The sequence below is a fragment of the Salvelinus fontinalis genome, chromosome 18 (genome assembly GCF_029448725.1).
Source record: "Salvelinus fontinalis isolate EN_2023a chromosome 18, ASM2944872v1, whole genome shotgun sequence".
In the NCBI taxonomy this organism is placed as follows: domain Eukaryota; kingdom Metazoa; phylum Chordata; class Actinopteri; order Salmoniformes; family Salmonidae; genus Salvelinus; species Salvelinus fontinalis.
Window position 1 is genome coordinate 27488400 of NC_074682.1, and position 27451 is coordinate 27515850.

The following is a 27451-nucleotide window of genomic DNA, read 5'->3' on the forward strand; positions in this document are numbered from 1 at the left end:
CTGCCCCTCCATACAGCTTTAGTACTGTACCCTCCCTACCTGTCAACCAGATACTGTTACTGCCCCTCCATACAGCTTTAGTACTGTACCCTCCCTACCTGTCAACCAGATACTGTTACTGCCCCTCCATACAGCTTTAGTACTGTACCCTCCCTACCTGTCAACCAGATACTGTTACTGCCCCTCCATACAGCTTTAGTACTGTACCCTCCCTACCTGTCAACCAGATACTGTTACTGCCCCTCCATACAGCTTTAGTACTGTACCCTCCCTACCTGTCAACCAGATACTGTTACTGCCCCTCCATACAGCTTTAGTACTGTACCCTCCCTACATGTCAACCAGATACTGTTACTGCCCCTCCATACAGCTTTAGTACTGTACCCTCCCTACCTGTCAACCAGATACTGTTACTGCCCCTCCATACAGCTTTAGTACTGTACCCTCCCTACCTGTCAACCAGATACTGTTACTGCCCCTCCATACAGCTTTAGTACTGTACCCTCCCTACCTGTCAACCAGGTACTGTTACTGCCCCTCCATACAGCTTTAGTACTGTACCCTCCCTACATGTCAACCAGATACTGTTACTGCCCCTCCATACAGCTTTAGTACTGTACCCTCCCTACCTGTCAACCAGATACTGTTACTGCCCCTCCATACAGCTTTAGTACTGTACCCTCCCTACCTGTCAACCAGATACTGTTACTGCCCCTCCATACAGCTTTAGTACTGTACCCTCCCTACCTGTCAACCAGATACTGTTACTGCCCCTCCATACAGCTTTAGTACTGTACCCTCCCTACATGTCAACCAGATACTGTTACTGCCCCTCCATACAGCTTTAGTACTGTACCCTCCCTACCTGTCAACCAGATACTGTTACTGCCCCTCCATACAGCTTTAGTACTGTACCCTCCCTACCTGTCAACCAGATACTGTTACTGCCCCTCCATACAGCTTTAGTACTGTACCCTCCCTACCTGTCAACCAGATACTGTTACTGCCCCTCCATACAGCTTTAGTACTGTACCCTCCCTACCTGTCAACCAGATACTGTTACTGCCCCTCCATACAGCTTTAGTACTGTACCCTCCCTACCTGTCAACCAGATACTGTTACTGCCCCTCCATACAGCTTTAGTACTGTACCCTCCCTACCTGTCAACCAGATACTGTTACTGCCCCTCCATACAGCTTTAGTACTGTACCCTCCCTACCTGTCAACCAGATACTGTTACTGCCCCTCCATACAGCTTTAGTACTGTACCCTCCCTACATGTCAACCAGATACTGTTACTGCCCCTCCATACAGCTTTAGTACTGTACCCTCCCTAACTGTCAACCAGATACTGTTACTGCCCCTCCATACAGCTTTAGTACTGTACCCTCCCTACATGTCAACCAGATACTGTTACTGCCCCTCCATACAGCTTTAGTACTGTACCCTCCCTACCTGTCAACCAGATACTGTTACTGCCCCTCCATACAGCTTTATTACTGTACCCTCCCTACCTGTCAACCAGATACTGTTACTGCCCCTCCATACAGCTTTAGTACTGTACCCTCCCTACCTGTCAACCAGATACTGTTACTGCCCCTCCATACAGCTTTAGTACTGTACCCTCTCTACCTGTCAACCAGATACTGTTACTGCCCCTCCATACAGCTTTAGTACTGTACCCTCCCTACCTGTCAACCAGATACTGTTACTGCCCCTCCATACAGCTTTAGTACTGTACCCTCCCTACCTGTCAACCAGATACTGTTGCTGCCCCTCCATACAGCTTTAGTACTGTACCCTCCCTACATGTCAACCAGATACTGTTGCTGCCCCTCCATACAGCTTTACTACTGTACCCTCCCTACCTGTCAACCAGGTACTGTTACTGCCCCTCCATACAGCTTTAGTACTGTACCCTCCCTACATGTCAACCAGATACTGTTACTGCCCCTCCATACAGCTTTAGTACTGTACCCTCCCTACCTGTCAACCAGATACTGTTACTGCCCCTCCATACAGCTTTAGTACTGTACCCTCCCTACCTGTCAACCAGATACTGTTACTGCCCCTCCATACAGCTGTAGTACTGTACCCTCCCTACCTGTCAACCAGATACTGTTACTGCCCCTCCATACAGCTTTAGTACTGTACCCTCCCTACCTGTCAACCAGATACTGTTACTGCCCCTCCATACAGCTTTAGTACTGTACCCTCCCTACCTGTCAACCAGATACTGTTACTGCCCCTCCATACAGCTTTAGTACTGTACCCTCCCTACCTGTCAACCAGATACTGTTACTGCCCCTCCATACAGCTTTAGTACTGTACCCTCCCTACCTGTCAACCAGATACTTTTAATGCCCCTCCATACAGCTTTAGTACTGTACCCTCCCTACATGTCAACCAGATACTGTTACTGCCCCTCCATACAGCTTTAGTACTGTACCCTCCCTACCTGTCAACCAGATACTGTTACTGCCCCTCCATACAGCTTTAGTACTGTACCCTCCCTACCTGTCAACCAGATACTGTTACTGCCCCTCCATACAGCTTTAGTACTGTACCCTCCCTACCTGTCAACCAGGTACTGTTACTGCCCCTCCATACAGCTTTAGTACTGTACCCTCCCTACATGTCAACCAGATACTGTTACTGCCCCTCCATACAGCTTTAGTACTGTACCCTCCCTACCTGTCAACCAGATACTGTTACTGCCCCTCCATACAGCTTTAGTACTGTACCCTCCCTACCTGTCAACCAGATACTGTTACTGCCCCTCCATACAGCTTTAGTACTGTACCCTCCCTACCTGTCAACCAGATACTGTTACTGCCCCTCCATACAGCTTTAGTACTGTACCCTCCCTACCTGTCAACCAGATACTGTTACTGCCCCTCCATACAGCTTTAGTACTGTACCCTCCCTACCTGTCAACCAGATACTGTTACTGCCCCTCCATACAGCTTTAGTACTGTACCCTCCCTACCTGTCAACCAGATACTGTTACTGCCCCTCCATACAGCTTTAGTACTGTACCCTCCCTACCTGTCAACCAGATACTGTTACTGCCCCTCCATACAGCTTTAGTACTGTACCCTCCCTACATGTCAACCAGATACTGTTACTGCCCCTCCATACAGCTTTAGTACTGTACCCTCCCTACCTGTCAACCAGATACTGTTACTGCCCCTCCATACAGCTTTAGTACTGTACCCTCCCTACCTGTCAACCAGATACTGTTACTGCCCCTCCATACAGCTTTAGTAATGTACCCTCCCTACCTGTCAACCAGATACTGTTACTGCCCCTCCATACAGCTTTAGTACTGTACCCTCCCTACCTGTCAACCAGATACTGTTACTGCCCCTCCATACAGCTTTAGTACTGTACCCTCCCTACCTGTCAACCAGATACTGTTACTGCCCCTCCATACAGCTTTAGTACTGTACCCTCCCTACCTGTCAACCAGATACTGTTACTGCCCCTCCATACAGCTTTAGTACTGTACCCTCCCTACCTGTCAACCAGATACTGTTACTGCCCCTCCATACAGCTTTAGTACTGTACCCTCCCTACCTGTCAACCAGATACTGTTACTGCCCCTCCATACAGCTTTAGTACTGTACCCTCCCTACATGTCAACCAGATACTGTTACTGCCCCTCCATACAGCTTTAGTACTGTACCCTCCCTACCTGTCAACCAGATACTGTTACTGCCCCTCCATACAGCTTTAGTACAGTATATTTCTCTTCACCATCCCTTCCTATGAACCAGAGAGCAGCACTACACCACTACACTATCTCTCAGTCTCCAGTCTCCTTCCCCTAGAAAGTACTGAGCTCTAGATTAGAATCACAACTTCTTTCACTGATTTACTTTAAAGCCACATCTCTCCTGTATTCTCTCTAAACTCCAGAGTTTCAGTACGGTCAGAGTCCCTCTCCTGTTTACCAAGTATGTAGATTTAGTCAAGCAACTTTGCCATGCTTCCAAATATACTGTTTTACTTAGACATTTATCGTTCTATTGTCAATAACTGTATTTCAATCCCTCCAGGATTCTGCTATGCTGTTATCACAATTGTTTTTGCAGAATCAACAATTCCCTGCATATTATGCGAGGACTTGCAAATTTGACAAATCACTGTAGTATTGCCACGTAAAACAGTAAAATCATCGTAATATTATTGCAGAACAAAAAGAGGGCTCGCAAGTTCAACCAATCACCGCACATTTACCGCAGAATATGGTTCAATCAAGCCATGCGTCATCAAAGTTTTTGCCTCGTCATTGCATTTTCGTGAAAAATTGGACAAAATTTGACATTTTCCCATAAAAAAATTCAAAATTGCTGCAGCAAAATCAAGTATATTTACCTGTTAATATCACAAAAATTCCCTGTGAAATCCTGGGGGGGATGTTGATTTAGTAATTGAACCTTCAAACCAAGTAAGGTAATGTATATTAAATTATAGTCAAGAATAGAATACTAAAGCAAGTAAAGGATTACCACAGGATTATCACCACTGCCTCCATTTACACACAGTTAACATAACTAGTAACTGGATAGGAACATGATAGGAGATATGTATGGTAGGAGTAGCATCTTCAGTATGTAGGGGTCTCAGAAGAGATCTTTCTAGTGCTCAGAATGCTTGGCACTAAGCTGAAGGTTGGGGTTAAAGGTCAAGGGTTATAATAACATGGATCTCTCGGCGATGCCAACTTGTGAAATGCATCACCCTGGCTTTTCTGTGTCTATCACCGTACCCGGGCATGACATGAGAGACTGTATAGTAACATATACACTGAGTGTACAAAACATTAAGAACACCTGCTCTTTCCATGAAATTGACTGACCAGGTGAATAAAGTTTCAAGTTTTAATGTCACATGCACAAGTACAGTGAAATGCCTTTTTTGCAAACTAAAAAGTAAAATAAAAAATTATAATTCCAGGTGAAATTCAGGTCAAAGCTATGATCCCTTATTGATGTCACTTGTTAAATCCACTTCAATCAGTGTAGATGAAGGGGAGGAGACATGGATTTTTAAGACTTGGGACAATTGAGACATGGATTGTGTATGTGTGGCATTCAGAGGGTGAATCGGCAAGATCAAAATATTTAATTGCCTTTGAACGGGGTATGGTAGTAGGTGCCAGGCGCACCGGTTTGTGTCAAGAGCTGCAATGCTGCTGGGTTTTTCATGCTCAACAGTTTGTGTGTGTATCAAGAATAGTCCACCACCTAAAGGACATCCAGCCAACTTGATACAACTGTGGGAAGCATTGGAGTCAACATGGGCCAGCATCCCTGTGGAACGCTTTTAGGAAGGTGTTCTTAATGTTTTGTACACTCAGTGTGGATGTGAATGCTGTTAATTTGCATTGCAGCATGTAGGTATAGACTCTAGAGCAACTGTACTGTACTGTTCTGTATGACCCCCCCCCCCCCCTCCCCTCCGGCCTGCAGGTGCTAGCTTCCTGTCATGTGACTAACAGTTGTCCATCTTCCTCTTCTGCTCCTCTTCAGTGTCTACTACAGTCCATGCTACTGGTGTCAGTGGTGCTGGTGTTGTCAGTCAGTGTCGCTGTTGCCAGCTGTATTGGGTCGTTCCACGAATAGAGTGCCTTTAAGTATAAATTGTGCACAAATATTGAATTTTAAAAACCTGTTATATTAAATGAAGTGCCCTTTAATATAGACCACATTGAGAATTTAATAAAGCAGATTTTTTATTTGAATAAAGGCTTGCTAAATGTTTGTAAAATTCAGCGTTTTGACATGTTCCTCCATCAACCCTGTGCCACTTCTAGAAAGATTTTAACCCACTTAATTCCAAAAGTTACACCATCATTGTAAAGCTCTTGTTATTTTGTTGCTTTGACAATGTCATTTCTGAAGATTATTATTTATGTCATGTAATTTGTGTTTAATTTACATCTGTCCCTCATGTTAAGGTCAACCCTGTTACGTGAACTGAAATCTCGTTTTTAATAGGGTGTAAATAGTAAAAAAATAAATAATCCTAAATTCATTGAACATCTAATAGTCAAATCATACGGAAAAGCAAGTGAGCTGGTTCTGCTCTTTTTGGCAATTTTCTGGTGTTTTGTGGTGTAAAAATAAGCAGGTTGAACATAAAAAGTCAACCCTAGTCACCCATAGACAGGCTAGAAATGTTTTAACAATGAATTTTCTTGCATTCTATTGACCCTCCCAGTTGCACACAACAAGCTTCCATTCCCACGGTCACAACGGGAGTTATGGCTGAACAGATTTAAACCTGTTACGTTATTTGGCCCTTAAGTTAGGTCACCACCAAACCACAATAAGCACAGCCATTTTTCAGCGAAAGATAGCAGTCAGAAAAAGCAGAAATAGAGATAAAATGAATCACTAACCTTTGATTATCTTCATCAGATGACACTCATAGGACTTCATGTTACACAATACATGCATGTTTTGTTTGATAAAGTTCATATTTATAACAAAAAATCTGAGTTTACATTGGCGCGTTACATTCACTATCAAGTGATTTTGCATAGCCACATCGTTTCAACAGAAATACTCATCATAAATGTAATAAATAATACAAGTTATAATAATACACATGGAATTATAGATATACCTCTCCTTAATGCAACCGCTGTGTCAGATTTTTAAAAAACTTTACAGAAAAAGCAAATCATGCAATAATCTGAGACGGAGCTCAGAACAAGAGCCAAATTAGCCGCCATGTTGGGGTCAACAGAAACTAGAAAATACATGATAAATGTTTCCTTACCTTTGATGAACTTCATTAGAATGATTTGTTCGATAATGTCCGTTATTTATGTCCAATTAGCTACTTTGGTTAGCGCTTTTGGTAAACAATTCCAAAGTCACAAAGCGCGTCCACTATAACGTGACGAAATGTCCAAAAGTTCCGTAACAGTCAGTAGAAACATGTCAAACGATGTACTGAATCAATCTTTAGAATGTTGTTAACATATATCTTGAATAACGTTCCAACCGGAGAATTAGATTGACTTTAAAAGAGCGGTGGAACGGAGGTCCTCCTCATGTGAATGCACATGTGAAAGCATGGTCAGCTCGTGGCAGACCTGACTAATTCCTGTCTCCTTCGGCCCCCCTTCACATTAGAGTCATCAGACAAAGTTCTATTGACTGTTGACATCTAGTGGAAGCCATAGGAAGTGAAAACTCATCAATATCTCGCTGTAATTTCAATGAGAGCTTTGTTGAAAATATGCCGCCTCAGAAAAAATTCAAACAGGAGTGGAACTTCTCAGGTTTTTGCCTGCCATATGAGTTCTGTTATACTCACAGACATACTTCAAACAGTTTTAGATACTTCAGAGTGTTTTCTATCCAATACGAATAATAAAATGCATATATTAGCAACTGGGACATGAGGAGCAGGCAGTTTACTCTGGGCACCTCTGTGCACCTTTCATCCAAGCTACTCAATACTGCCCCTGCAGCCATCTGAAGTTTTAATAGCCACTTACTATCTCATTGAGATGTGTTTTTATGAAGTTGAACATGTGCTCTTTATGACAGTATGTTAAAAGTAGGTGAAATCAAGCGTTTTTTTTTACCAAGTTACACTTCTTGAAAGGCACCGAATTGGTGGAACGACCCTACTATTATTGTTGCTGTTACGGTTGTTGTTGTTGTTGTGCATTGTTACTGTGCTGCTCTAACCTATCTTGATAGAGGCCCATTCTCCCCCCCATGTTTCTCTGCTGTGCCGTCTGCTGTCTGAATGCATGGGCTTGCATGCATTAAACATGAAGGGGTGACTCTGGCTGACCTCACAGAGAAGAAGAAAGGAAGCAGGTTTGGGTGGTTCAGCCAGTCCTCCGACACTCATGGTAAATCCCCTGGTCTTCCCTTCCACATTGAAAAAGTCTGAGTGTGCGTGTGTGCGTGAGCAAGCTTGTGTGTGGGTGATTGCGCGTGCTTGCGTGAGCTTGTGTGTTTGTGTATGTATTTGTTTGTTTGGGTGTGTCTGCGTATACACCTCTGTGTGTCTGCAGCCTAATGTCTGCAGCATAATGTCTGCAGCCTAATGTCTGCAGCCTAATGTCTGCAGCCTAATCTCTGCAGCATAATGTCTGCAGCCTAATGTCTGCAGCCTAATGTCTGTAGCATAATGTCTGTAGCCTAATGTCTGTAGCATAATGTGTGCAGCCTAATCGCCCTGCTTGTGCTTTGCTATTGTGATTGACCATTCTGTTTGAGCATCACTATCTTTTCAGTCTTGCTTTTCCTTTTGTGTTCTTTCTGTGTTTGATAAAGCCTCTCCCTGCAGGCCGTCTCCTGCTGTTTCTGACTCAATGAGCCCAGACTCTCTCATTCCCTGTGAGTGGAGTCACATGAGGAGCACCAGGCAGCATAATGGGGATACATACTGCTCTGGTTGATACCAGGCACTCAACTTCTCTCCCTCTCTCTCTCTCTCTCCATGCACAGCCCGGTTAAATCAGCTAGGCTAGGGGCTCAGTGTGAATAGGAAAACGGGGCTAAACGAAGATCACTACATCCAGCAGTCAGCAGTATTGAGAAAGAGAGAGAGAGCTGTCGGAGGACTCAAGAGTCAAAGAGAACGCTTTCACACAAACCTCGTAACCTCGCACAAACAGGCTGTGGTCTCACATAAAAGTTGTAGCTTTGTTTATTTTCACACAGTCTTAGCAGCAGTCTTCTCATATTACAGAATTTCTCCCAAAGTATTTAGAGAATATTTTAAGAGTCTAATATTTTAGAGTAGTACAGTGCCTTCGTAAAGTATTCAGACAGCTTGACTTTTTCCACATTTTTTTTACGTTACAGCCTTATTCTAAAATGGATTAAATAAACAACATTTCTCAGAAATCTACACACAATACCCCATAATGATGAAGTGAAAACAGGTTTTTGAAAATGTATGTATTAAAAATAAAAAACAGAAATAAAAGTATTCAGACCCTTTATGAGACTTGAAATTGAGCTCAAGTGCATCCTTGATATGTTTCTACAACTTGATTGGAGTCCACCTGTGGTAAATTCAATTGATTGGACAGGGACAGATATGTCTATATAAGGTCCCACAGTTGACAGTGCATGTCAGAGCAAAAACCAGAGGCCAGTAACTGAAAGGGGCCAGTAACTGAAAGGTTGCTGGATCGAATCCCCGAGCTGACAAAGTAAAAATCTGTCGTTATGCCCCTGAACAAGGCAGTTAACCCACTGTTCCCTGGTAGGCCATCATTGTAAATAAGAATTTGTTCTTAACTGACTTGCCTAGTTAAATAAAGGTTAAATTAAAAAAATATATATTAAAAAAAACAAGCCATGAGGTTGAAGGAAATGTCGAGAGCTCTGAGACAGGATTGTGTTGAGGCACATATCTGGCGAAGGGAACCAAAACAATTCTACAGCGTTGAAGAACACAAGAACACAGTGCCTCGATCATTCTTAAATGGAAGACGTTTTGAACTACCAAGACTCTTCCTAGAGCTGGCTGCATGGCCAAACTGAGCAATCAGGGGAGAAGGGCCTTGGTCAGGGAGGTGACCAAGAACCTGGTGGTCACTCTCTTCTATGGAGATGGGAGAACCTTCCAGAAGGACAACCATCTCTGCAGCACTCCACCAATCAGGCCTTTATGGTAGAGTGGCCAGACGGAAGCCACTCCTCAGTAAAATGCACATGACAGCCCACTTGGAGTGGGGATGTTTTTCAGCGACAGGGACTGGGAGACTTGTTAGGATCGAGGCAAAGATGAACAGAGCAAAGTACAGAGAGATTCTTGATGAAAACCTGCTCCAAAGAGCTCAGGTCCTCAGACTGGGGCGAAGGTTCACCATCCAACATGACAAAGACCCTAAGCACACAGCCAAGACAACGTAGGAGTGGCTTCGGGACAAGTCTCTGAATATCCTTGAGTGGCCCAGCCAGAGCCCAGACTTGAACCCGATCTAACAGCTCAGGAGAATTCTGAAAATAGCTGTGCAGCAACGCTCCCCATCCAACCTGAGAGACCATGAGAGGATCTGCAGAGAAGAATGGAAGAAACTCCCCAAATACAGATGTGCCAAGCTCGTAGCGTCATACCCACAAATACTCGATGCTGTAATCGCTGCCATAGGTGCTTCAACAAAGTACTGAGTCAAGGGTCTGAATACTTATTTTTTTTATAAATTAGCAAAAATCTAAAAACCTGTTTTTGGTTTGTTATTATGGGGTATTATGTGTAGATTGATGAGGAGGAAAAAAACGATTTAATCAATTTTAGAATAAGGCTGTAACGTAATTTTTGGGGGGGAAAAGTCAGTGCCGTATCTAGTGTTTTAAGTCTAATATTTTAGTATGTAGTGTTTTGTGACTAATATTTTAAAGTAATACTTTATTTTTTTGTCTAATATGGCTGTTTAAAGGAGCATCCTCTTTCTTCATCCTGTACTCCTCCACTGCATCAGAGAGCCCTCAGACATAGCAGCTGTCCCGTCCTCTAACTCCCCTCTGTCCCCACATCTCTAACTCATTATGTTAAGTCATAGTGAGGATTACAATGACCATACTAGTAACGCTTATGATGGCAGTTAGTTTATTAATTCATAGTAAGTTAATAAGGTACTAGAAGCCAGTAGTTATTACGATGAAGAGACATCCTATCACATTGTCATACTTTCCAGGGGATATAAAATAAACACAAACCCTATAGTTGTTTCTTTCTTTCTTGTTTTTCTTGTTTTTCTATCTGCCCACTTTACAGACTTTCTTCTGTCTCTTCTGTTGCACATGGATTTGGTTTTGTGAGGTATCGTCCTTTCGAACTGAATTTGTGCTTTTTTTTTTGTTGAGAAAAGGGATTTCTTAGAAATTCCTGCAGTGATGCTGAACATTCTTTCTTTCTTTGATGAATGAGGTTTATTTTCTCTGGGATGTGTTTGACTCTGCTGTGGTACCGTGGGTCTGAATGTGTACTGTACGTTTGAGGTGTGTGTGCGTGACATGTACGGTGTGTTATACATGGGGTTCTGTGTGTGTGTATGATGAGTACTCTGTTTGCCACTGCAGCGAGTATGCCAGCCAGTGAGACGGAGTCGGTGAACACAGAGAACGTGACCGAGGATGAGGTGAAGACACCGTGCTGTGGACCTTTTTGGTGAGAACTCCCCCAGACTAGAACCACATCTGCAGTTCCGTACCATAGAACACAACCTGCGATATCATAGAAACTACCACATTCATTACAGAAACACAACCTCCGTCACCTGAGTGAACTATTGTGTGCTTTATCTATCTTTATCTATCCTCTATCTATCCTCTATCTATCCTGTCTGGAAAAATGCTGATGTAAAACAAGCTTTAATAAATACGTTTGTTTGGTTGACCACTCATGTTGCACATAGGATATATGGCTTTTTACAACATTTATGAATAACCTGCAGTCAGCAAGGTAAACTGATTTCTATTATAAACGTTTTGATTTTTCCAGTCAAAAAATTTCAAAGTCAAAGTTCAGGTCAGTGAAATCACCTTACCTCGCATGTGTCCTTGCTCGACGCATGCAGCAGCAGTCTGTACAGTGAAAGTTTTGTATTTCTGTATGAAGTAGTGACGTCTGTTATTTCTGTAGATAAATGCTTGCTTTAGGTTTCTCTACTGTATGTGCTGTTCTGTTCTCTGGAGTCAGCTTTAATGAGTCTGCAGGTAATAAATCAACTCCAACTCCCCTTTAAACATGTCAGCATATAATCTGGGGCATCGGGAGGAACTGGAGGTGCTGGAGCCTTATACTTTGTGATTTATGCTGCATGCTATGCTGCTCTCTCCCTCTCCCAAATTTCTTTCAAAGTTCATTGACTTCTCTTTCCCAAGTTTTCTTCTAATATTCTTTGAACGCAGTGCTTGCCTACACCCCCTCTTTATATACACTGCTCAAAAAAATAAAGGGAACACTTAAACAACACAATGTAACTCCAAGTCAATCACACTTCTGTGAAATCAAACTGCCCACTTAGGAAGCAACACTGATTGATAATAAATTTCACATGCTGTTGTGCTAATGGATTAGACAAAAGGTGGAAATTATAGGCAATTTGCAAGACACACCCAATAAAGGAGTGGTTCTGCAGGTGGTGACCACAGACCACTTCTCAGTTCCTATGCTTCCTGGCTGATGTTTTGGTCACTTTTGAATGCTGGCGGTGCTTTCACTCTAGTGGTAGCATGAGACGGAGTCTACAACCCACACAAGTGGCTCATGTAGTGCAGCTCATCCAGGATGGCACATCAATGCGAGCTGTGGCAAGAAGGTTTGCTGTGTCTGTCCGCGTAGTGTCCAGAGCATGGAGGCGCTACCAGGAGACAGGCCAGTACATCAGGAGACGTGGAGGAGGCCGTAGGAGGGCAACAACCCAGGAGCAGGACCACTACCTCCGCCTTTGTGCAAGGAGGAGCAGGAGGAGCACTGCCAGAGCCCTGCAAAATGACCTCCAGCAGGCCACAAATGTGCATGTGTCTGCTCAAACCGTCAGAAACAGGACTCCATGAGGGTGGTATGAGGGCCCGACGTCCACAGGTGGGGGTTGTGCTTACAGCCCAACACCGTGCAGGACGTTTGGCATTTGCCAGAGAACACCAAGATTGGCAAATTCGCCACTGGCGCCCTGTGCTCTTCACAGATGAAAGCAGGTTCACACTGAGCACATGTGACAGACGTGACAGAGTCTGGAGACGCCGTGGAGAACGTTCTGCTGCCTGCAACATCCTCCAGCATGACTGGTTTGGCGGTGGGTCAGTCATGGTGTGGGGTGGCATTTCTTTGGGGGGACGCACAGCCCTCCATGTGCTCACCAGAGGTAGCCTGACTGCCATTAGGTACCGAGATGAGATCCTCAGACCCCTTGTGAGACCATATGCTGGTGCGGTTGGCCCTGGGTTCCTCCTAAAGCAAGACAATGCTAGACCTCATGTGGCTGGAGTGTGTCAGCAGTTCCTGCAAGAGGAAGGCATTGATGCTATGGACTGGCCCGCCCGTTCCCCAGACCTGAATCCAATTGAGCACATCTGGGACATCATGTCTCGCTCCATCCACCAACGACACGTTGCACCACAGACTGTCCAGGAGTTGGCGGATGCTTTAGTCCAGGTCTGGGAGGAGATCCCTCAGGAGACCATCCGCCACCTCATCAGGAGCATGCCCAGGCGTTGTAGGGAGGTCATACAGGCACATGGAGGCCACACACACTGCTGAGCCTCATTTTGACTTGTTTTAAGGACATTACATCAAAGTTGGATCAGCCTGTAGTGTGGTTTTCCACTTTAATTTTGAGTGTGACTCCAAATCCAGACCTCCATGGGTTGATAAATTTGATTTCCATTGATAATTTTTGTGTGATTCTGTTGTCAGCACATTCAACTATGTACAGAAAAAAGTATTTAATAAGAATATTTAATTCATTCAGATCTAGGATGTGTTATTTTAGTGTTCCCTTTATTTTTTTGAGCAGTGTATTTCCTAACCCCCCACCAACCACCCTTCAATGAAAACCTCCCCTACTGGTCTCCTTTTTACTTCCTGTCTCACAGTCGGCGCTGGCGTCGCTGGAACAGGTTCTGCCGCAGGAAGTGCCGGTTGGCAGTTAAATCGGTGCCTTTCTATTGGCTGGTGATCATCCTGGTGTTTCTCAACACACTCACCATCTCCTCAGAGCACTACATGCAGCCTGACTGGCTCACTCAAGTACAGGGTTAGTACATTGCAATCAGCCTGACTGGCTCACTCCAGTATAGGGTTAGTACACTACAATCAGCCTGACTGGCTCACTCCAGTACAGGGTTAGTACACTACAATCAGCCTGACTGTCTCACTCCGGTACAGGGTTAGTACACTACAATCAGCCTGACTGGCTCACTCCAGTACAGGGTTAGTACACTACAATCAGCCTGACTGGCTCACTCCAGTACAGGGTTAGTACTCTACAATCAGCCTGACTGTCTCACTCCGGTACAGGGTTAGTACACTACAATCAGCCTGACTGGCTCACTCCAGTACAGGGTTAGTACTCTACAATCAGCCTGACTGGCTCACTCCAGTACAGGGAGTGGGTCTACTACACCACATACTGGCTACCATTGTCTTAGATCATGTGCCATAGGGCCAGGAGTTTTTCCTGACCACATGACCTGACCAGCAAAACTTTAGGCCCATACAGTATTTATACTCTATAACTAAGGCCCGGAGAAGTCTAATTTGCAAGACTCATGACGCTCCATGGCAGTTGTGAAAAGAGACTCGACCAGAATTACTTCCAAGTCAGGTCAGGTGGTAAGGAAAAACTCCTGGCCCTAACTATGGAATCAATGATATTTTTAATGTGACTTGCTTCAGCAGTCACACTTTAAATATTGTACTTATTTCTGACATTTTATTAAAGTTATTATTTGGACCACTACTCCTTTTACACTGTTTAAGCTAGAAACACCATTCAAACTTTAAAACATGCAGACTGGTGTGGAATAGTTTTGATACCTTTTATATCTTTTAAACTATTAACCTTTTTGTAATCCAAAAAATCCTAATCCACTTTAATGTAAACAATGTGACTTTTGACACAAATCAGCTACTTTGACCACTTTCCCAACAACTTAGACAAAACCGTTGAGCGTATGAAATCTTAAGCCCGGTTCAGATACAACAGCCGACATAAGGAGAGATGAGACAAGACAAAATTAGCTAGTTCTGGAATTGTTTGTTGTTGTAACAGCTCTCGTTGGTAGAAGGAAGAGTGGACCAAAGCACAGCGTGGAAAGTGTTCATGATATTTATTTACAAAAAACACTCCAACAAAATAACCAAAATGAAAACGAAAGCGGACAGTTCTGTAAGGCAAATAAACTATACAGAAAACAAGATCCCACAAAACCCAAACGTAAAATGACAACTTATATATGATCCCCAATCAGAGACAATGATAGACAGCTGCCTCTGATTGGGAACCACACTCGGCCAAAACAAAGAAATAGAAAACATAAATTTCCCCCCCAAGTCACACCCTGACCTAACCAAACATAGAGAATAATAGGGATCTCTAAGGTCAGGGCGTGACAGTTGTAGGACAGCTGACTAAAATTGGTGCATTCAGATCAAAAAGATGAGATGCATGGTTGAGAACGATTCCATTATAATGTGACTATTTTTACAATGATGTGGTGAAGCTTTGAAACAAAGTTGGCACTTGTTGTAGCAAACAAGTATCATTAAATACATGCACCAGAAACATGGCACACTTTGTGACTTGACAGAGAAATATCAGCAAGCTAGCTATTACTGCAGCAAAAGAGCTAGCTAGCTGTCTGCTTGGCTTGCTAGCTGCTTGTTTAAACACAGACAAAATGTCAGCGCACTGTTCTCTGATTGGCTAAATGGATCCGTCTCGTCGCAAGTCTTTAGCTAAGATTTGACATGTTCAATTTGGGAAAATCAAGCAGCCGACATGAGACGTTCTAAAAATAGAGTGTTCAAAGCAAATGTTATGAAACTGAGTAAAACCATGTTGTCTGTTGTATCGGAATCAGGCTTTAGTCTGCTTCTCTGCTGTTCAAATCTGAAATCAGAACTGAAATATCTTCTACCAATTTATTTTTATTTTTATTTATTTGCACCAAAGAAAACAAGTGATAGACAACAATACAGATATAAAATAAAGAAAACGGTGTGCAGGTGTTGATGAAAGACCAAGGGCTAATATGAAAACCACACCACAAAAAATTATATTCAATACATAAGTACAAAAATAAAGAAGGTTTTGTTAAAACAGATAACAAAACCTAATAATAATAAATGTTTAAATTAATTTATCAGTAATCACCTGAAAAAAAATGATTCAGCTTTTTTATTAACCAAGTCAACAATTTTTTCTCTCAACTTAATTTTTTTTAACCACCTTCCCAACATCTTAGACAAAAAAGAGCATATGAATTCTTGTTCTCATTCTCTTTTGTTCAAATCTGAAATCAGATCAGAAAAACTTCTACAAATCAAGAGTTACAGCTGTTTTAGTAACCGCATCAGCTACTTTCATTAAGCTAACTTCCCACTGTTGAATAAACTGCCGTGGAACTTTCAGAAAAGTCGAATTATATACCAGGTAGTTTGGATCCTGGATGCTGATTGGCTGTGTGTATATCAGACAATATATCACGAGTACGATGCAAAACGACTTGTTTACTGTTATATTTCATGTTGGAAACTGGTTTAAAATAGCAATAAGACAACTCTGGGGTTTGTCGTATATGGCCAATATGCCACTGCTAAGGGCTGTATCCAGGCACCTCACTTTGCATTGTGTGTAAGAACAGCCCTTAGGCGTGGTATACTGGCCAATATATCTGTCACGTTCCTGACCTGTTTTCTGTTGTTTTGTATGTGTTTAGTTGGTCAGGGCGTGAGTTGGGGTGGGCATTCTATGTGTTGTGTTTCTATGTTGGGTTTAATGTGTTGCCTGATATGGTTCTCAATTAGAGGCAGGTGTTTGACGTTTCCTCTGATTGAGAACCATATTAAGGTAGGCTGGTTTCACTGTTTGTTTGTGGGTGGTTGTCTTCCGTGTTTGTGTCTGTGCACCACACGGGACTGTTTCGTTTGTTCGTTCGTTTGTTGTAGTCTGTACCTGTTCGTGCGTTCTTTGTGTTATGTAAGTTCTCATGTTTTAGGTCAGTCTACATCGTTTATTTGTTTTGTAGTTTATTCAAGTGTTCTTCGTGTTTCGTCTGTTTGTAAATAAATTAATTATGTATTCACAACCCGCTGCGCCTTGGTCCGCTAAATCACCACAAGACGACAGTTACAATATCACACCTCGTCAGGCCTTATTGCTTAATTATAAAACTTGGGGAGCACATTCTGAGAATTAGACAATTAGTAAACAATGTGGCTTTTGACACATCAGCTATTTTTACCACTTTCCCAACTGTTGGAAAAGGTATGAAATCAGTCTCCTTCTCTGCTATTAAAATGTTAAATCAGAACAGAAATATCTTCTACCAATCAAACGATACAACTGTTATAGAAACCGCATCAACTACTTTCATCAAGCTAAATGCCCACTGTTGAATTAACTGCCATGTAATGGAGCATTCTTACATTTCTAATTATATCACTGGGGGAGCACATTCTAAGAATGAGAACCACTAATTAATGTGACTTGCTTCAGCAGGACCACTAGAAATTCCACTTGCTTCTGACTTATAGTTAGTGTGCCTTGCTTCACAATACCACTCTATGTAATAACCTACCACTACTATAAGGCCTACTAATACCACACTCACTACTACTACTACTACTACTACCACACTCACTCCTACTATTGCTACTACTGCTACTACTACTACTACTAATATTAATAATAATAATATTACTACTACTTCACGGAGTTGTGGCTGAACGACGACATTATCAACATACAGTTGGCTGGTTATATGCTGTATTGGCAGAATAGAACAGCGGCGTCTGGTAAGACAAGGGGCTGTGGACTATGTATTTTTGTAAATAACAGCTGGTGCACGATATCTAAGGAAGTCTCGAGGTTTTGCTCACCTGAGGTAGAGTATCTCATGATAGACTGTAAACCACACTATCTACATAGAGAGTTTTCACCTGTATTTTTCGTAGCTGTCTACATACCACCACAGACTGAGGCTGGCAATAAGACCGCACTCAATGAGCTGCATTCCGCCATAAGCAAACAGGACGAGCGCTCACCCAGAGGTGGCGCTCCTAGTGGCCGGGGACTTTAATGCAGGGAAACTTAAATCGATCTTACCAAATTTCTATCAGAATGTTAAATGTGCAACCAGATGGGAAAAAAAACTATTAACCACCTTTACTCCACACACAGAGACACATACAAAGCTCTCCCTCGCCCTACGTTTGGCAAATTTGATCTTAATTCTATCCTCCTGATTCCTGCTTACAAGCTAAAATTAAAGCAGGAAGCACCAGTGACTCGATCAATAAAAAAGTGGTGAGATGAAGCAGATGCTAAGCTACAGAACTGTTTTGCTAGCACAGACTGGAATATGTTCCGGGATTCCTCCGATGGCATTGAGAAGTACACCACATCAGTCACTGGCTTCATCAATAAATGCATCGATGACGTCATCCCCACAGTGACCGTACGTACATACCCCAACCAGAAGCCATGGATTACAGGCAACATCTGCACTGAGCTAAAGGCTAGAGCTGCCGCTTTCAAGGAGCGGGACTCTAACCTGGAAGCTTATAAGAAATCCCGCTATGCCGTCTGACGAACCATCAAACAGGCAAAGCATCAATACAGGACTAAGATCAAATCGTATGACACCGGCTTTGACGCTCGTCGGCTGTGTCAGGGCTTGCAAACCATTACAGACTACAAAGGGAAGCACAGACGAGAGCTGCCCAGTGACACGAGCCTACCAGATAAGCTAAACTACTTCTATGCTCGCTTTGAGGCAAATAACACTGAAACATGCATGAGAGCACCAGCTGTTCCGGACGACTGTGTGATCACGCTCTCCGCAGCCGATGTAAGTAAGACCTTTAAACAGGTCAACATTCGCAAGGCGGCAGGGCCAGACGGATTACAAGGACGTGTACTCTGAGCATGCGCTGACCAACTGGCAAGTGTCTACACTGACATTTTCAACCTTACCCTGTCCGAGTTTGTAATACCAACATGTTTTAAGCAGACCACCATAGTCCCTGTGCCCAAGAACACTAAGGTAACCTGCCTAAATGACTACCGACTGATAGCACTCACATCTGTAGCCATGAAGTGCTTTGAAAGGCTGGTCATGGCTCACATCAAAACCATTATCCCAGAAAGCCTAGACCCAATCCAATTTACATACCACCCTAACAGATCCACATATGATGCAATATCTATTGCACTCCACACTTCCCTTTCCCACCTGGACAAAAGGAACACCTACGTGAGAATGCTATTCACTGACTACAGCTCAGCGTTCAACACCATAGTGCCCTCAAAGCTCATCAATAAGCTAAGGACCCTGGGACTAAACACCTCCCTCTGTAACTGGATCCTGGACTTCCTGACGGGCCGCCCCCAGGTGGTAAGGGTAGGCGACAACACAACTGCCACACTGATCCTCAACACAGGAGCTCCATAGGGGTGCGTGCTCAGTCCCCTCCTGTCCTCTCTGTTCACTCATGACTGCACGGCCAGGCACAACAGCAACACCATCATTAAGTTTGCCGATGATACAGTAGTAGGCCTGATCACTGACAACGACGAGACAGCCTATAGGGAGGAGGTCAGAGACCTGGCCGTCTGGTGCCAGGACAACAACCACTCCCTAAACGTGATCAAGACAAAGGAGATAATTGTGGACTAAAGGAGGACCGAGGACCGAGCACGCCCCCATTCTCATCGACAGGGCTGTAGTGGAGCAGGTTGAGAGCTTCAAGTTCCTTGGTGTCCACATCACCAACAAACTAACATGGTCCAAGCACACCAAGACAGTCGTGAAGAGGGCACAACAAAACCTATTCCCCCTCAGGAGACTTGCCCCTCAAAGATTTGGCATGGGTCCTCAGATCTTCAAAATGTTCTACAGCTGCACCATCGAGAGCATTCTGACTGGTTGCATCACTGCCTGGTATAGCAACTTTTCGGCCTCTGACCGCAAGGCACTACAGAGCGTAGTGCGTACGGCCCAGTACCTCACTGGGGCAAAGCTTCCTGCCATCCAGGACCTCTATACCAGGCGGTGTCAGAGGAAGGCCCTAAAAATTGTCAAAGACTCCAGCCACCGTATTCATAGACTGTTCTCTCTGCTACTGAACGGCAAGCTGTACCGGAGCGCCAAGTCTAGGTCCAAGAGGCTTCTAAACAGCTTCTACCCCCAAACCATAAGACTCCTGAACATCTAATCAAATTGCTACCCATACTATTTGCACCCCCCCTTACACCGCTGCTCCTCTCTGTTGTTATCATTTATGTGTAGTCACTTTAATAACTCTACCTACATGTACATATTACCTCAATTACCTCGACTAACGGTGCCCCCGCACATTGACTCTGTACCGGTACGCCCCTATTGCTATTTTACTGCTTCTCTTGAATTACTTGTTACTTTTATTTATTTATATTCATATTTTTATTTTATTTAAACTGCGTTGTTGGTTAGGGGCTCATAAGTAAGCATTTCACTGTAAGGTCTACACCTGTATTCGGCGCATGTGACTAATGCAGTTTGATTTGATTTGATTATTATTACTACAAGTACTACTGCTACTACTAATAATAATAATAATAATAGTACTACTATTACTGCTTCTACTACTACTACTAATAATAATAATAATAGTATACTATTACTGCTACTGCTACTACTACTGCTACTACAGTCAATAGGTCCACCACTACTGCAGTCACTACTTCTACTAAAACATTAACCTTAATTTTTCAACACTAGCAATTTAAACTTCAACATTTCTCTGAATACAATAAAAATATGTTTTTGCCAGCTGAAGCAATTCACAATTTATTTTCATGGAAAATGACCTTTCTAGTTTATAATGTGTTAATGTGTTATATTGACTGACACCACCCTCTGTCCTTTGTGATTCCAGACGTGGCAAACAAGGTTCTGCTGGGATGTTTTACATGTGAGATGATGACCAAGATGTACAGTCTGGGCCTGCAGGCCTACTTCGTGTCCCTGTTCAACCGCTTTGACTGCTTTGTAGTGTGTGGAGGCATCACAGAGACCATCCTGGTGGAGCTGGCCATCATGTCTCCTCTGGGCATCTCTGTGTTCCGCTGTGTCCGCCTTCTCAGGATCTTCAAGGTCACACGGTGAGACCACTGTCATGTGGAGTAGGGTGAATTCGCCCCCCTAGACACTGTTCTCTCTCTCTCTCTCTCTCTCTCTCTCTCTCTCTGTGTGTGTGTGTGTGTGTGTGTGTGTGTGTGTGTGTGTGTGTGTGTGTGTGTGTGTGTGTGTGTGTGTGTGTGTGTGTGTGTGTGTGTGTGTGTGTGTGTGTGTGTGTGTGTGTGTGTGTGTGTGTGTGTGTGTGTGTGTGTGTGTGTGTGTGTGTGTGTGTGTGTGTGTGCGCGCGTATGTGTGTGTCCATGCATACTGTATGCATGAGAGTGTGTGTGTGATTTGGCCATCTCTCTATGTTCTCCAGTCACTGGCAGTCTCTCAGTAACTTGGTGGCATCGCTGCTCAACTCCATGAAGTCCATCGCCTCCCTGCTGCTCCTGCTCTTCCTCTTCATCATCATCTTCTCCCTGCTGGGCATGCAGGTGTTCGGAGGCAAGTTCAACTTTGACGAGACACAGACCAAGAGGAGCACCTTCGATAACTTCCCCCAGGCACTGCTCACTGTGTTTCAGGTGGGTGAACAATACAGTGTGTGGGTGCTATATTTTAAATGCATTTTTCCACAATAGGTGGGTTTGTGTTTGTTTATGCCTCAGACAAGTCCTCTGTTTTTGATGTTGTGTGATACATAACTAGAGTAAAATGTCCCATGGTCTACAGTATATACATACTGTAAAGTACCGTATGTTATGTTGTACTACCAGCGTATGCTCTATGTGTATCCATAAAATGACATGTGAATTATAGGACCTCCATGTGTGTAGCATCCAATATGATTGAGTGTGTTTGGGTGTGTTGTTGCCAGATCCTGACGGGTGAAGACTGGAACGCTGTGATGTATGACGGCATCATGGCGTACGGTGGCCCTTCCTCATCAGGGATGATCGTCTCCTTCTACTTCATCATCCTTTTCATCTGCGGAAACTGTATCCTTTCTTTACTCCACTCATCCTATCAACAGCCCAGATCACAATCTGCGCTTACCTAGGTTCCAGGGAGGCTGGTGGGAGGAGATATAGGAGCTGATTGTAATGGCTGGAATGGTATGAATGGTATGGTATCAAACATATACACTATGCCCAACAGCTTCCTCTGATCCAGACACTCCAGGGCTGGGAGGTTTGTATTAGCCCAAACACAATAACCATCTTATTCTTGGCCGTTTCCTCCCATCCAGCATTGAACATTTCTGACTTCGACACAAGCACTGTATGCTTTTCTCTCTGTTCTTATTCTGAATGTTCTGTATCAGTGTCTTCCTTTTGTCCTTGACTGAACACTTTGCTCAGACATCCTGCTGAACGTCTTCTTGGCTATCGCTGTGGACAACCTGGGAGACGCAGAGTCTCTCAACGCTCCACGTGACAAAAAAGAAGAGAAAAAGGAAGACTTGGTAAAACTCCTTCCCAGACATATTGTGGTTCAGGTTTATTCAGCGGCATTGTATACTTGTGAAACATGCATAATATGTGATGCTATAAAATAGTTTCAAATACACTTTAAAAACTAAATTATGACACTTATTATACACAATTAGAACTCTTAATCACATTTGGTTCTTTGGATACAGGTGCCAGTGGAGGAAGATGAGGAGAATGCTGCAGGTACATGAAGAGAACATGTGTGTGTGTGTGTGTGTGTGTGTGTGTGTGTGTGTGTGTGTGTGTGTGTGTGTGTGTGTGTGTGTGTGTGTGTGTGTGTGTGTGTGTGTGTGTGTGTGTGTGTGTGTGTGTGAGTGATCCGTCTCTCACTGTGTGTGTGCCTGTATGTGCAGCGGAGGAGGAGGAGGAGCCGGAGGTTCCAGCAGGGCCACGCCCACCTATCTCTGAACTGGTCAAGAAGGAGAAGATCACCCCCATCCCTGATGGCAGCGCCTTCTTTATCTTCAGCAAGACCAACCCGTAGGTCTCTCTCACACACACACACACACACACACACACACACACACACACACACACACACACACACACACACACACACACACACACACACACACACACACACACACACACACACACACACACACACACACACACACACAGGTGGCTGTTCTTAAGCCTGTTCTCACAGCTGTGTCTATTGTCTATTGTCTGTTGTTCTCCTCAGGATCCGGGTGGGATGTCATAAACTCATCAATCACCACATCTTCACCAACCTCATCCTGGTCTTCATCATGCTCAGCTCTGTCTCCCTCGCTGCAGAGGACCCCATACGCAACTTCTCTGCTCGCAACATCGTAAGTACAGGAACCTTCTGTCTAGGTTAGAGGAACACACCGTATACAGCAATTGATTTTCAACAGATAGGCTTCGTAGTAGTACATAGTATGTACAGTAAAGACAGATTCTGTAAGGTTCATTATTGGTTCATTATTTACCTTGATTTAGTGATTTAGTTTGTTGCGATTGATGTACATTAACAGAGTACTGTGGGAGGAGATAACTCTTTCCTGAACTTTTCCCCATGATGCTCTGAGGCAACAGGTTCATTGACTTGAGTTTCCTTATTTCAACTCATCATACTAACTTAACCTCAAGTTGCGGGAATTTAAAGATGATGTCATTGTGGTAGTGGGATAATGACATCCTGCAGGTGCACTCAATGAAACTATATGATGAATAGATAGTGTATTATAAAATATATTGTATTCTACTGTACATGGATTTGATACATTTATATGAATACGGTTGATGTTCTGTTTATGCATATTAAGTAATTTCCTATGCCCTTTCCTGCACACATGGATTATCCCACTCTAACTAGTTGTTCTAATGTCTTTGATGAATATACATGCTGCATAACCTGTATAATCATTGTTAAACATGTACGTTGCTTTTTGCAGATACTTGGTTACTTTGACTATGCTTTCACGGCTATCTTTACTGTTGAGATCCTGTTGAAGGTAAATGGCCTGTGTCCGCCTCTTTGTGCTGTCAACTAACTGCCCCCCACAGTAACACTCCCAACGTCTGGTTGCCTTCCAGGTCCTAGGCTATGCAGATTATGTCTTCACTAGTATGTTTACATTTGAGATCATGTTGAAGGTAACCCCCGTTAATGACGACAGAGAGCCTTGTTGCATTCTCTCCTTGTGTGTCACCTGCTGCCACCACAGTACTACCTGCCTTGTTTTGTTTTCAGTTTCTATTCTTTGTCTTTTGACTCCATGGCACCTCTTTTAACTTTTAGATTGTCATCATTAGCTAACTCACGACTACTACTACACACACACTGACTAACACAAGAGTTGTTCAATTTCCACTAATCAACAAACTAATAATCCAGGAAGGAATCAGACACAAACTAACACAGATTGGTGTCATCATGATTGTCATGCTTGAGTTGAAAAGGTTTTGGAATTTCGACCGACGACACAATTTTGTGTAACTTTCAAAAAATGTTGCAACTCTTTGTGCAAGGAAACAGCTATCATGGCACTGTTTAAGACATGTAGCTTTGACTGAAGTTGACCCAGAAGTCATTGGCGGAGTTTTGGAGGGTTTAAAAACAAACATCTAAGGCCATCTCCAGTCAAAGCCAACTCCATCTCATACTTACTGACTGCTATTCAGATACTAAGCAATAAAAGAGGGGGCAAACCAACCATGTTCATGTGGAGCATGGGCTTTCCCCTGACTGACTGAGTGCATAGAAATGTAGTGTTTCCTCCAGAACCGTTAAGAGGGTAGACCTAACCTGCACAGTTCTGTCCAGGGTCGTATTCATTAGGGCAAACCGTAGCAACATGTTTTGCAATGGAAAGCGAAAACTAGAGTTTCTTATTGGACCAGTTCAGGTAGTCCTCCCTGTTTTGGTCCGTTTTTTTTCGTTTGGTGCCTAATGAACACGTCCCGGCTCAGCTTGGTCCTGCTGCGTTAGCAGCACCCTGCGTTCTCTGTTACCATTCTCAGTTAGCTCTTTACTCCCTCCCTCGCTGTATGTTCTACTGGTCTCTACATTTACATGCACTCAGGACGATGAACTTTACTTTTATGATTTGAACAAGACTTCCTTCTGCTGGGTTGTTTACTTCTCTGCCTGCTGAAGTCTGACATGTTTTAGTGGGAGCTGCTTTATTATCCCTTTATATTTGAGCTATTAAAGAACATGAAGGAATGTGCTTTAAGGGAAACGGCCATACATGAATGTGTCAGTAAGGGGATTCGGTTTTCCAATCGCTGGAGCGTTCGATCCTATAGTTCATCTCAGGTAGTAGACATAATATCTGTTCTCGCAGAGCGGCAATAAATTGCATGTTTTACTGCTGCGAGTGACCCTGTTATTAGTGGATTGGGAAATGAATGACTTGCTACTACATTCATGTACCAGTGTGCCGTGGGGTGGCGATGGTAGCTGCTAGCCTCCTGTTTTACTGCTCTGTCTGAGCCTGAGTCTGAGCCTGAGTCTGAGTCTGAGTCTGAGCTCGCCACCCTGAAATAGAGTGATCTACAAGAGTGTGGAATTATGTGGGTGTACGTGGGTGTGAGGGAGAGTGAGTGCTGTATTATTGCTGTTTCTACTCCTTTGTCTATTTGGGTGTGTATGTCTTGTGGTGTACAACTGTTGTGTACTTCTCACTGGGGACACCATGTCATTTCAACGTGGAGAACTGGGTAGTATTTGGTTGAGACGATGAACAGTGAGATTACAACCTATATTTACCCACTCAAAAACACAGCCAAAAATGTGTTGAATTTCCAATGTGTTATCGCTATGCTTTCAACCATCTAAAAGCACAACCAAATTTCAAGATTTCCACAGACCTGCGGCGACCTGTTATCTTTGACATGCACACTTTAAATTATTACATAAGAAGAACTTTATAGTTGCAGTAACCACAAAATGTGGCCATGGATGTGTTACTCATTTTAAGGTTGTATGTTACATTAGTTTGTAAGGTAGCCTTTTCCTGTATTACACAAGTAATATTGAATTGTGTTTGGTTGACAACGTAACCAAATATCAACATTTAAAGCAGATGTATCTGCTTGGATTGTTCCATTTGAGCCACTGGCTTAAATCCCATTCTTTAACTTTTACTTTTGGTTGAGTTGGAGACATGAATCCAACATATCATTTGTTAGCTTGTCGACAAGTTAATAGGCTATTTATTTTATTTCAAAGTGATATTCAATTGTGTTTGTTAGTCAATGGAGCCAAAGCTCAACATTTGAAGGAGATGTATCTTCTGCTTGGATCGTTCCACTTAGTCTAGCTTTAATTCCAGTTTGTTTGATTACTTTCACTTAGTCTGGCTTTAATTCCAGTTTGTTTGATTACTTTCACTTAGTCTGGCTTTAATTCCAGTTTGTTTGATTACTTTCACTTAGTCTTGCTTTAATTCCAGTTTGTTTGATTACTTTCACTTAGTCTTGCTTTAATTCCAGTTTGTTTGATTACTTTCACTTAGTCTTGCTTTAATTCCAGTTTGTTTGATTACTTTCTTCATATCCAAGGTATTTTCCACGTAGATTCCACATCACAATATGTTGATAAATTACCTTTAAAACAACGTTGATTCAACCAGTTTGTGCCCAGTGGGTTGTGTGTATGTCTCTGTGTTTGTGTTAATGTGTGTATTTCTTAGTGTCTGATACCCCTCTAACTAACTGTGCCCTTCCCATCAGATGACCACATACGGGGCGTTCCTCCATAAAGGGGCGTTCTGTAGGAACACCTTCAACCTGCTTGATCTGCTGGTGGTGGGGGTCTCCCTGGTCTCCTTCTGCATCCAGTCAGTACCTGCTGCTACCCTCCGCCCACACTATTTCCTTCCTTTCTTTCTCTCTCTCTCTCTCTCACTTTTTCTCTCTCTCTCTCTCTCTCTCTCTCTCTCTGTCTCACGTTTTCTCTCTCTCACACTCTGCTATCTGTCTCGTCATCATATTCCTCACCCATTCTCCCTCTCTCTCTGTTTCTTCTCTCTTGCACACTGTCCTAACACATCATTTTTAATTGATATGGTCCAGTTAGATATGGCAGTGAATGGTTGTATTTAGAGAGTGCGAGTTTGTTTCTGACAGTGAGTTCCTGTGATGACATTTAGGTCCTCTGCCATCTCAGTGGTGAAGATTCTGAGGGTCCTGCGTGTGCTTCGGCCCCTGAGGGCTATCAACAGAGCCAAAGGTCTCAAGGTAGACTGTAAACCTCCTACTCTTTCTCTTTATGTATCATATTACTTGCCACAGTATTGGTAGAACAATTACAGTAAACTTGTGATAGTTTGTTACAAAAACCTGTGCCGTGCGACAGGTAAAAAAAGTAATAGTTCCCGTAACTGTATCGTTACTATAGCTCCTTGTCTTCTTTGACATATATTGACCTTTTATCAATGTAATGCCATCTTACCGTTCAATGACTGCTAACATTTTAACTTTGACCCTTGCAGCACGTAGTCCAGTGTGTGTTTGTGGCCATCAGGACCATCGGTAACATCATGATCGTCACCACGCTGCTGCAGTTCATGTTTGCCTGCATAGGAGTACAGCTCTTTAAGGTCAGCACAGTAACACTGGTTCTAAGATCAGTACTATAACACTACTGTAACAACACTG

The 27451-nt window shown here is 43.3% G+C and overlaps 1 protein-coding gene across 17 annotated transcripts in view; it reads left to right on the top strand.

Annotated features, from left to right (window-relative positions):
* Positions 1–27451, top strand: part of cacna1da (calcium channel, voltage-dependent, L type, alpha 1D subunit, a) — a 127748-nt gene that overhangs the window by 55987 nt on the left and 44310 nt on the right. For 5 of the 17 annotated variants that reach the window (XM_055870041.1, XM_055870042.1, XM_055870043.1 and 2 more), the window contains exons 10-25: positions 7808–7885; positions 11076–11163; positions 11497–11523; positions 13593–13753; positions 20641–20866; positions 21202–21409; positions 21703–21823; positions 22187–22290; positions 22468–22501; positions 22672–22798; positions 23004–23133; positions 23740–23799; positions 23882–23941; positions 26525–26631; positions 26944–27031; positions 27286–27393. In XM_055870041.1, coding sequence (XP_055726016.1) covers positions 7808–7885; positions 11076–11163; positions 11497–11523; positions 13593–13753; positions 20641–20866; positions 21202–21409; positions 21703–21823; positions 22187–22290; positions 22468–22501; positions 22672–22798; positions 23004–23133; positions 23740–23799; positions 23882–23941; positions 26525–26631; positions 26944–27031; positions 27286–27393 — 1727 coding nt within the window. The remainder of the gene's footprint in view (positions 1–7807; positions 7886–11075; positions 11164–11496; positions 11524–13592; positions 13754–20640; positions 20867–21201; positions 21410–21702; positions 21824–22186; positions 22291–22467; positions 22502–22671; positions 22799–23003; positions 23134–23739; positions 23800–23881; positions 23942–26524; positions 26632–26943; positions 27032–27285; positions 27394–27451) is intronic. The other 12 variants (XM_055870046.1, XM_055870048.1, XM_055870052.1 and 9 more) reach the window with 8 other exon arrangements.